This window comes from Sinocyclocheilus rhinocerous, unplaced genomic scaffold (assembly GCF_001515625.1).
Source record: "Sinocyclocheilus rhinocerous isolate Xijiao unplaced genomic scaffold, SAMN03320098_v1.1 scaffold254, whole genome shotgun sequence".
NCBI classification, from domain to species: Eukaryota; Metazoa; Chordata; class Actinopteri; order Cypriniformes; family Cyprinidae; genus Sinocyclocheilus; species Sinocyclocheilus rhinocerous.
The window spans coordinates 1,549,785-1,561,262 of NW_015628690.1; the positions used below are offsets into that span (position 1 = coordinate 1,549,785).

Here is an 11,478-nt window from a genome sequence, read left to right on the forward strand (position 1 = left end):
TGAGCCAGATGTGGTCACTGAGAACCAGAGATGCGAACAAAGGTTTGAACACAATGCTTACTATATATATATATATATATACACACACATATATACATATAAATATTTCACTCTTAATTACTTTGATATATTATTCAGTTAACTTCTTAAATTTCTACAAACTAGTGTCTCATCACAATACCTGTTCTTCAGTGAATATTGTATATGCACGGACAGCAAGGGCGTTTTACTTTGCACAATAAAGCTGATACAATCGAATAAAACGTCTGATTTTATTATTAGTGATTGTTGTTCTGAATCTGAATGGATTATGAAAGTGAGAGGGGTTAAGACTTCCGCTTGCTCGGAAGAGTGAGAGTTCCCTAGTGGCGTGTTTTTTGTGTCACGAGAGCGCAGCGCCAAAAAGCCACGTTTTGCTAAAGCTCCGCGTGCGTTCGTTCTACTGCAGAATCGGAGAGACGTTGAAGTTGGTAAGGCGCCAGATATACATTTAAACGTTTGATTTTGTTATATTGAACTTGTTTATTAGGATTTAGCAACGTTTATAAATCCACTCGGTGTTCGAGGCCTGACTTTATTTGGGTTAGGCCCCTTAAGCGCAGCCTGCTAGAGTTTGAACTCGAGAGTTGCATGGGATTTACAGAGTGAGTCATCGCGAAAATATGGGGACGGTGTGTGGGGAACGAGGCCTCATGTTGTGTGCTATTTTATTCTGGGACCTATATTTGAATCGATGATTCTTTACAAGCATGCTGTGTAATGCCGCGAGGTTGTTGTTCTGTAGCTAAGATACGAAACCGTAACAATGGCGAGGTAATCCAGACAAGCATGACCTGAAGAGCGATGTCCTGCTGCGGGGTAGTTGTACATTTCACGCCCCCACGACTAGGCAGAATTACAAATGTCTTTTATTCAGTTTTTCCAACAGCCTACGAAAGCTTGAACAGTGTAGTATTTATGGCAGTAGTACATTTTAAGACATCAAGTGTAATAAGATTAACCGCCAAATCAGACATTTGTATAAATGCAAATATTTTTGCTGTGAATTAATAAAAGAAATGTGGGAAATTATACGGAACTATCCTCTAAACAGATGTTCTTCGACCTCTATGCTATCAATTAGTTGTAATAAGTGTCATAGTTTAGGTTTAAAGTTAATCTGCCATTTTGTTTTATTTTTTAATCATTATTATTATTTGTGCAGGCGAAAATAGTTTTACAGAATTAGGTAGATTTTATGACATGTTGATTTGTGTTTAAAAAGAATTAAAAGTGAAATTTTTTTTCATGTTTGGATGAATGGTCCTTTTATGAATAGTGCAGTACAGAAAAGTTTGCTTTTAAACTCATAACTACACATGTAGTATTTACATTGTATTTTAAATTTTGATGTTTTTTTTTCATTTATGAAAACAAACACATTCAAAAATAAAATATGTAATGTAACAAGTACACCATGTATGCAATATCAACATGGAGATTGTGTGAAGGCAGGACAGACTCAAAGTGAGGTGCTAAAAATACACGCTGAATCTACACCACTCTTAATGGCCGATGGTTGTTATTCTTTTTTTCCACAGGTTATATCAGAAGTTGGCTCATCTTTTTGGCCTTCTTTTATTTTAGTTTATTTATTTTGCTCTGAACCCCCAAACCTACCTTTGCCTTCCCTACCACCCCTTCTCGTCAGCGTGTATTTTTATTACCTTATTTTGTTTTTGGTATCTTCAGAGTCGGGATCTGTGACGGCTCTTCATGGCAGTCAGAAGGGGACACGTTAGATACTTAAAAGTGAGTAGATTTTGCGTCCAACAGGGACTGAATGTGGATTTTAAACCATTTATTTATCGTTATACTGAATCTGTAAGCTGGAGTCAGTAGTGTTTAGTGCTTGTAGGCTGTTTTCGTCCATGTAGTGCTGTAGCATGTGTGATAAGCAAGCCATACTTAAGGTTTAATGCTCTCATCTGAGGTAGGCTTTTAACTAGATGCACTAGACATCTTCTTAGGTGTTGCATAAAGTCAGTCGAAGGTATTTGACCTGGCAAATGCTGCCAAGTTTAACCTTGCTTGTAGGGACCAGCTCACGATGGAAGTAGAGCGACCTGAATTGTCGATGAGCGATTCAGACCACTTTATCAAAACCTCCAATGTTGGGTTGTAGGAGGGTCAGTAATAATGCTTGTTTGTTTCAGCCTTGAAGGTTGACTGGCTACCCGTGTGGAATACACAATAAGACCTCTCTTCTAACATGAATGGGACTCACTGTCCGATATCAGAATAATCACGGGTCACCAGAGTGATCATTTTCTTCATCTTTCACCAAAAATGCCTCGATGAGGTGCTGTTAGACATCTGAGACCCCTTTTTTTTAATGTACACTACCTTATTTTATTTTTTGTGGCAAATATATTGGTCACGTGCAGTTTCAGCTAGACTCCATTGGAGGCAGTGTTGATCATGGCATGTAAAATAACAGCAGTACGGTGAGTCCTGTTGACAGTTGTATTGGTCTTTTTGCTCACATTTGTTTTAGTTTTTACTGTCTTAGCCTGGTATATATTCTTATCACTCATAGTTAATGAACAAACTGGTTAAAGTCAGATTGTAACATTTTTGTTCATACTGGTAAAAAAATGTATAGCCTGAATGCACTGTAAGTCGCTTTGGATAAAAGCGTCTGCTAAATGCATAAATTATTATTATTAAGTATTATTTTGTAGGTTACATTTTAATAACAGGTAGAAAATGCTCTGAAATGCAATATTGTCCCTGTTTCTGGTTGAAGATATTTTATTATGGCTAGGTTGTTAATTCTTTCCACTTTTTGTCGGAGGCATGACGATTTTGTTTATTTGTTTCATCTAAAGTGGGAATGTGGAATTAAGTTTATGTAAATTAATAAAAAAAAAAAATCTGTTTTCTGTGTCACTAATGCATTTGTAAGATTAAACTGTCTTACAGATGCTTGTAATTGCGTTAGTTCTTCCCTAGAGAAAAATATAAACCCATAATTCACAAATTAGCCATAAAACTTTTGTTTGTTTGTCAAATTTAATGGGACATTCCATTATTAATAAAAAACAAAAAAGCAATAAAATGTCACTTTTAGGTAATGGAATGTTAATGTAGTGTATTATATATATATTAGTGTTGGGCGATATGCTCAATTTTCATATCGTCCTATCGTCAGCCTGTGAGATCGTCGATACACGATATTATCGTGCTAATTTATGTAATTATTTACTTAGTTTCATTGCGAGAAAGTGAAGATTGGTTAGAACGCGCAATACTGTAAAACGCGGAAAAAGAACGAGCTAAACGGTCGGCTTTTTCTGTGGTGATTTGCGTGTGTTTACACAGTGTGCTGACCGGAGCGTGACCTAAAACATGGCGGAATCCAACGCGGCATGACGTTGATTCCTATTCTCTATATTAATTAGATAGTATTACTAGCCGGATAATAATAATCGTCTTGCTATCGTCAAAGGAATCAGCCACAGGCGATATCTCTGTCTATCGTCGATACACGATACTGTCGTCTTATCGGCACAACCCATATATATATATATATATACACACAAAATTTTCTTTAATTGCATGATTGTCATTCTATTACTGGCTTGCCAGCTTTAGTAATTGAAAAGCAAGAGTTAGGCCTAATTTTGAGACCCTTTACACAACTGTATGCAGAAAACTGTCAGGTATCAACAGCAAGTAAAGCATAAAACCATTTACTGCATTTTCCCAGGTTTTAAATGAGTGCACAATGAGTTTGCATTAAATAGTCCAATTAAATGTTGATTTCTGCTTTTATTGTGTATAACCTTCACAGAAACTTGTTTTTATTATTTCCAGGAGGTCTATGACATGTCGAACGGTTACGAAGATCACATGGCCGATGAGCCTAAAGATCCCAAAACAAATCTCATCATCAACTACTTGCCTCAGAATATGAGCCAAGATGAGATGCGTAGTCTCTTCAGCAGCATTGGGGAGGTGGAGTCTGCTAAACTTATTCGGGACAAAGTAGCAGGCAAGTATTTATTAGCACTTGGCTCACTGCTTTCAAATCAGACAAAAAAAAAATAATGTTGAGAGGAAGATCTGAGAAAATGTTTTGTCTTCGTTGGTTTAGAGACGCAGTGTATTTATTTGTGGGGTTTGCCTGTAGCCGTGATGTTACTAAAGTTTTTAAAAGATTTGTGACTTCAGACGCACTTAATTGTTTCTTTACAATTATGTAGCCTTCATTTCAGTGTTGAAAAAAAAACCTACTTATTTTTAGTTTCCTTTCTGAGGCCTTTCCCACATATATGTAAGTCAATGCGGATTTATTTGTTTGGTGGCATTAATTTTTTTCCCCAGAAGTTTACCACTTGATACTAGGATGTTTTTTTCCTTTGTATTTGGAACGTTTCAACTTTTTTTTTTTGTTTTGTTTGTTTTATTGTTTTCCTTTTTTTTTTCTCTAGGCCACAGTTTAGGGTACGGATTTGTTAACTATCTTAACCCTAGTGATGCAGAAAGAGCAATCAGTACTCTCAATGGACTGAGACTACAGTCTAAAACTATCAAGGTAATGTGACAAAAGGTGCTCCTGTGTAAAGTTACATGTGTCATTGCTTCAGACCGCCAGTTTTGAGACCAAGGCAGCGAGAACAAATTCAATTGTTGAATTGCTCAGACCTGATGGCATCTTGGTTGTGGCCGTATTATCTGGCTTTTCAATATTTAGATTTATCAATTTTATTATCTATGGTTTTTACAGGTTGCTTTAATGCTGTTTGGATTGTATAGAAAATTCCTAATTTTTCTATTTCTATAAAATAATTTTATTTAATATTTTTAAGGGAGAAAAACACGGTAAAATTACATTTTTCAACAATTAGTTTTTTTTCCTTATTTAGAAAAAATTTGGAGAGAAAAAAAAGTAGCAAAATTTTGTTTCTAAATTGTTTTAATGTATTTTTTTAAATGATTCCCCTCTAGGGGAGGTGTTTCTTCAAGATCTGATCTTTTAACTTTGCTCTTCCTGACAGGTGTCATATGCCAGGCCAAGCTCTGACACCATAAAGGATGCCAACCTTTACATCAGCGGGCTGCCTAAAACAATGACGCAGAAGGACGTCGAAGAAATGTTTACACGTTATGGCAGAATAATCAACTCCCGTGTCCTCGTCGATCAAGCGTCAGGTCAGTAGATGAGCATAGTTCTCTTCATAGTCTTTCGCACTACTTGTCGTAGAGTGCATTTAAATGCTTACATTTTGTCCTTTTTGCAGGACTCTCTCGTGGTGTGGCTTTTATTCGATTTGACAAAAGAGCAGAGGCCGAGGACGCAATTAAGGACTTGAATGGGCAGAAGCCGCCAGGCGCTGCAGAGCCAATCACTGTAAAGTTCGCTGCCAGTCCCAACCAAGTGAAAAACTCACAAATTATTCCACCGGTTTACCACACACAGCCTCGCCGCTTCGGGGGGCCCGTCCACCACCAGGCCCAGAGATTCAGGTGAATGAAGTCAGCTGTTGTGCTTCTCTATTTGCTTGATTACTACATCATTCCTAAACTGATCTCTCACCCAAAAATGAAATTTCTTTCAGTCAGTGAAACTTTGTGTGCGTATCTGATCTAAAAGATGTGATTTCCTGTCCTCAGGTTCTCTCCAATGAGTGTGGACCACATGAGTGGCATGTCTGGCGCTAACATGCCTGGAAACTCCTCGTCAGGCTGGTGTATTTTCGTCTACAACCTGGGCCAGGATGCAGATGAGGGCATTCTGTGGCAGATGTTTGGGCCCTTCGGTGCTGTCACAAATGTCAAAGTGATCCGCGACTTCAACACCAACAAGTGCAAAGGATTTGGGTTTGTTACCATGCCAAACTATGAAGAGGCAGCCATGGCTATCGCCAGCCTCAACGGCTACCGCCTCGGGGACAAGATTTTACAAGTGTCGTTCAAAACGAGCAAGTCGCACAAGTAGAAAGCAGGGTTGCCAGGAAAATGAAGGAGAGCGATGTTGTCTGAGAAGCCAGAGAAATTGGCTGTTTTGAAAAAGAAAAACTATTATTTTTTTTAGTGTAATCAAGTCTTTGCAAATGTTCACGTTTCTAAGTCTCGTTTAGACATCTGTTTGACAGTTTCTTTTCGTTTCTTTTAAGATTCAAGCTGTTGGATGCTTCAAATGCAAGTGTTTTAGACGCCCAAAACACTTTTTGTCTGGTTTATCCCAATATTTGACCAATTTCGCATTTGATACAAATTTGTGTCTCTGATGTTAGCCTGATATTGTCGCTATGTGCCATATGTGGTCAGACTCCTCATTCACCAGAAGCTGGATTTAAAACTCAGATTTTTGTTTTTCTTTTGTCAGTATCTACATCCTACATGGCTCTTTAGTATTTATGATGCCTTAATTTGATGTCATTTTTCCTCTTTGCCCTCAATAATGTAGCACTTTTTGGTTTGGCAGGAATCTCCCGATTCATCTCACAACAGTTTTTGTTTATTGAAATCTGAGTTTTAAATGCAGCATGCTGAGTGATTAATTGAGAAAGGGACATAATTGTAAAGAAAGCAGGAGTGTTCAGTGAGGGGAAAATCTTTAACTGACTTGTTAATTTTTTGTAAGGGACCCTCTGAATAGACTGATAACTAAGAAGGACCAAAGACATGAATAGAAGGTTTAGTTTCCCCCAGCAGAGGTGCAGGTTGCACATCCCTAAGCATATTCCAAAAAGATTTGGACATCTGAATACTAGGTACCGAGTATTTATGTAAAAATGTAATCACATTTGAGCATCAGCATCCTATGTTTATGATTTACGTTTTCTTTCATTTTGTTTCTCTAGGCTAAAACATACTTTAAGTTTAGTTTGGTTATTTGAAAATAGATATCCAGTACTAATGCATATACTTTTTAAGACTGCCTTGTGATATTTTTGTTTTGTTCTTTTCTTTTTTTGCTTTTGTGTTCCTTTTGAAATCTTTCGTTTTGTTTCACATGGCATTTACAATCATTAAATTGTATTTAGTTTTGCTCAACTTTTAGTTTTGTTTCTTTATTTTATCTTTTAATCAGTTCTTTAATTTATCCATTTATAGGTGCAGTGTGGTATAAGTCAACATAAGACCATGTCCATATTTACAGATGCGGTCAACTGAGTTTTTAGTCCACAAAGACCTCATGAGAAATACTAGATAACCACATTTCATGATTTTAATCAAGTATTTTGAGGGCTTTTAGTATTCATATTTCAGGCATCGGACCAAATCGTAAGTATACAACTTGGCTATCTGACAGCAGTTGACTTTGATTTGGCCACTGGTTTGCTGTTTATTTAGCCTTCCTTGGTGGTTCATATTCAACTTGTTCCAGAGGTTTTCAGCTGTAGAGCTCACTGATGAGCAATGGTGAAGCTAGAACCAGGACAGCAGGCTGACTCATAGTCTTAAGCCCCGTTCACACGAAGGACGATAAAGATATAGTTCTAAAAATCGTTTTCAATATTAAAGAATAGCAGAGTCTACACCACAGCTATAACGATAAAGGCACAGAGAAACGATATCGTTGGAATCACTTTCAGAACAAATTTTTTCCAGCTGATGAACGATAAAAACACCGATACCCAATCAGAATCCATCCTATATTACGAGCTTGAGAATTTAATGCGGCAGATGAGCTTGTGCTTAGAAAAAACAGACGATATCGTTCGCTGGTGTGGACGCTAATATCGTTATTCTTTATAGTTACCGTTCTTGGTGTGAACAGGGCTTTACAGTTGTACAGTCATGCCCCTCAGCTTTGACTCCCCTGAGGTCTTCCAGATAGCAGCTTGTAAAACCCCACATAGGTTCTCCTGTAGTTAGACAAACCCATGAATTTTCCAAGATGCCTCATGTAAGATTTTTGATAATTTTCAGCACAGACTTTCTTATGCTCCCTCTACTACAAGACTTAAGGTTGGTATTGTGTGTGTGTGTGTGCATATATTTATATTATTGGTGACTTACATTTAATCCTAATTGTCTGTTTTTGTACAGTGACACACTATATTCTATCTCGTCAAGTTTGTAATAATGCAGCAGTTTACTATACTTGGATCAACCAGTGTCATCTGTTACTTTATGGTTCATGTGAACCTATTAGCAGCTTTACAGCCACTGTTGGTTACATGTCCTTGGTATGAAACACTTAACCTTGGCATTCTCTTTTTGTGCACGTTTTGGCATATGTGCAATATTTAAAAGTGATTTTGTAATAATCAGTAGTAATTATAGCAACCTTTTACCTGTCCATCTTTTTTGATATCCTGATGTTTCAAAGATCGCCCAGCAAGTCAACAGAGATGCCAGTTGTACGAAATATCAAGTAGAAATTACTGGATGGTTGCTTGTTTTAAGCCTTAATTTATGTAGGAAATACTGGAAGATTACTCAATATGTGGAATTTATTTATTTAGCTTACTGTGTACGGTTTTATGTGTTGATATTGATGAGTTTGTCTTAATTTTTTAATGAAATACTTTTTGATTCTACAGTGAACATCTGTTATGAGCTACTGTTTAACATGTAGATGTGAAATAAAATATCGGGCATCACTGCAAATCTGGAAATTTGTGTCTTGGTATTAGTGAACTGAAATGAATATGGGGTAAATCTTTCAGAAAGATTCCCATTTTAAACTATTTTCCACACATTTTAGGTTTAAATTATAAACCAGTAACCAGTAGTTCCTGTTCTTTTACAGTATGAATAACAATGTTAATATTTTCACTTTTTTTATTAAGAAAATAAACAATTGGTAATGACAATGTACAGCGACTTATCCAAACAGATGTATTGAACAGAGGAATTGTGCACTAAGAACATAATGAAGCATGACACAATCTCTATTCTTACAGTCATTTCAAATCATATTTTGTTGTCACTGTACACTGTATGACAAGGCAACTGATGATCCATATCTGGAGCCCCAGTCGACTTACTACTTGTGTAATGTTTCCCTTTTGGATGTGGTTTTATTATTGTGGTCCGTCATTAACTACTGCATTTTAAGGCAATTCTAGAAGATGAACATAAAAAAAAATGTTTTTATAATTTACAAAACCCCCAAGTTAAGGTGTCAAAAGCACCCAAATGTTCTCAAATTTTTCAAGTTCACCAAAGGCGACACTTTGGTTAACGGTAACATCTGTGATGTAAAAAGACAGAATGGCACAAATGTGGAACAAAGGGGAGGAAAAGGGGGAAGGTTTTTGTGAAGTCAAGGCAACTTCTGCTCCTGCTTGGTGTCGTCTGTCAAACTTAGACTTGGCAGAGGTTATAACAGGCAGTCGGCCTCTCAATCACCTGTAAGATGTAGTCCCTGTTTGCCAGAAGTGGAACCTCAGATGTGGGAAAGCTCTGCACGCTTTGGTTTCCGAATGATATCATGGTATCTCGCTGCAAGTCACAAAATACAGATATTATGCAGCTGTAAAAATAGGATACTTTTGACCAGGGCCTATTGTCTACTGTACAATACTTGTTTATTTCCTAATTAGGAATATAGACATGTAAATGAGTACATGGTGGATATATCTTACTCTCTGACTTGCTTGAGGATGGGATGTCTTTCTGGAAGTCCTTTCTGCACAAATGAGCCATGATTCCTGCTGCTAATGCATCTCCAAGCACATTGATCATTGTTCGAAATCGGTCCCTGATGAAAACGATGCGTGAGATTGACACTCATTGAGTTACTTTTATTGTGGTGTATATGCTGTAGTATTTAAGTGGATTGTACTTACAGGATCCAGTCGATAGCTACAATAAGTGAGATATCATCTGGAGGCAAACCCACTGAGGTAAGAACGATAACCATGGTAACAAGACCAGCCTGAGGGATTCCAGCTGCTCCGATACTTGCCGCTGTAGCTGTGATACTGAGAATAGATGGTCAAAGTCAAGTGACGTGCAGCTTTCATTGGTGCTTTGTCACTGTAGTGGTCAAAGTAACTAGTTTAAAATAACAGTTTATGTTTTCTCTTGAATATTTTAAAATGTAATGTATTCCTGTGATGGCAAAGCTGAATTTTCAGCCATTACTCCAGTCTTCAGTGTCGCATGATCCTTCAGAAATCATTCTGATACGCTGATTTCATGCTCATGTGTGGAATTGAATTGATTCTTTGTTTAAAAGACAGTTTAAAAGCGCATTTTTAAAATTAGAATCAATTTAATGTGTCTAATGTGCGAGTAAAAGTATTAAAGTTATTTCACACAAAAATTAAAATTCTTTCATTAATTACTCACCCTCATGTCGTTCCTAACTCATAAGACCTTTGTTCCTCTTTGGAAGACAAATTAAGATATTTTTGATGAAATCCGAGAGCTTTCTGACACTGCTTAGACAGCAACGGAACTACTTCTTTTAAGGCCCAGAAAGGTAGTAAGGACATCATTAAAATAGACCATGTGACATCAGTGGTTCAACTGTAATACGCTACGAGAATACTTTTTTTTGCGAGAAAACAAAAATAAAAATTTCTTATCTTCCGTGTCAGTCTTCGCCATGCGTTCACGAGAGTACCATGACACATACATTCTGACATAGAACCCAGATGCGCTGTGCCTTGTTTACAAGCAGACAAAACAGTCTTCGTAAACATGTCTGAAGATTTCGACAGAGAGGATGACTTGCAATTATTTGCCCAGCCTTACTTTTCGAACCAGAATATGCAGATGACGACCTAAGAGAGATGGACGTTCTATGTCAGAATGGCAGCTCCTGCGTCAGCAGCACCACACGCATGCGTCGTGGTACCCTCATGAACATGTGTCGAAGACAGACACCTCACAGTTCATAGCTTCATAACATTATGGTTGAACCACTGATGTCACATGGACTATTTTAACAATGTCCTTACTACCTTTCTGGGCCTTGAACATGGTGGTGTTGCTGTCAATGGAGGGTCAGAAAAATATCTTAATTGGTGTTCAGATGATGAATGAAGTTCTTATGGGTTTGGAACGACATGAGGGTGAGTAATTAATGACAGAATTTTCATTGTTGGGTGAATTATCCCTTTAAATTTTAACATCAGAATGATTTCTGAAGGATCATGTGACACTGAAGACTGGAAAATTCAGCTTTGCCATCATAGGAAAACTTTACCATTTAATATATATTAAAATAGAAAACAGTTCTTTTTAATTGTAATATTTTGCAATATCATCAAATAATATTTTTTTATATATTTTTTTATCAAATAAATTAAAGGGGTCATATGATGCAATTTAAAATTGTCCTTTCTCTTTGGAGTGTTACAAGCTGTTCGTGTATAGATAAGATCCCTAAAGTTGCAAAGAATAAAGTCTCAAACCCAAAGAGATATTCTTTATAAAAGTTAAGACTTGTCCACGCCCTCCTAAAACGCCTCGTTTAAATATGCCCCCACATGTCTACGTCACTGTGTGGGAAGATTTGCATAACGC

The 11,478-nt window shown here is 37.1% G+C and overlaps 2 protein-coding genes across 3 annotated transcripts in view; one reads left to right on the plus strand and one right to left on the minus strand.

Moving 5' to 3' along the window:
- The first annotated feature begins 363 nt into the window (after positions 1 to 363).
- On the plus strand, positions 364 to 7,440 carry LOC107738184 (ELAV-like protein 1). 2 transcript variants are annotated; one of them, XM_016549911.1, is made up of 7 exons: positions 391 to 470; positions 1,732 to 1,791; positions 3,859 to 4,036; positions 4,476 to 4,579; positions 5,043 to 5,196; positions 5,286 to 5,511; positions 5,659 to 7,440. In XM_016549911.1, the coding sequence occupies exons 2-7, from the start codon at positions 1,756 to 1,758 to the stop codon at positions 5,981 to 5,983; spliced, it is 1,023 nt and encodes a 340-aa protein (XP_016405397.1). In that variant the 5' UTR covers positions 391 to 470; positions 1,732 to 1,755; the 3' UTR covers positions 5,984 to 7,440. The 2 variants fall into 2 exon arrangements, with proteins under 2 accessions (XP_016405399.1, XP_016405397.1); XM_016549913.1 differs by lacking the exon at positions 1,732 to 1,791 and having other exon boundaries at positions 364 to 470.
- Positions 7,441 to 8,804: 1,364 nt separating this feature from the next.
- Positions 8,805 to 11,478, minus strand: part of LOC107738183 (excitatory amino acid transporter 5-like) — a 10,138-nt gene continuing 7,464 nt past the window's right edge. Inside the window, exons 9-11 of the mRNA XM_016549910.1 lie at positions 9,792 to 9,926; positions 9,587 to 9,703; positions 8,805 to 9,445 (exon numbers count right to left, since the gene is read on the minus strand). Of these exons, the coding sequence (XP_016405396.1) occupies positions 9,307 to 9,445; positions 9,587 to 9,703; positions 9,792 to 9,926 (391 nt within the window). The 3' untranslated portion in view covers positions 8,805 to 9,306. The remainder of the gene's footprint in view (positions 9,446 to 9,586; positions 9,704 to 9,791; positions 9,927 to 11,478) is intronic.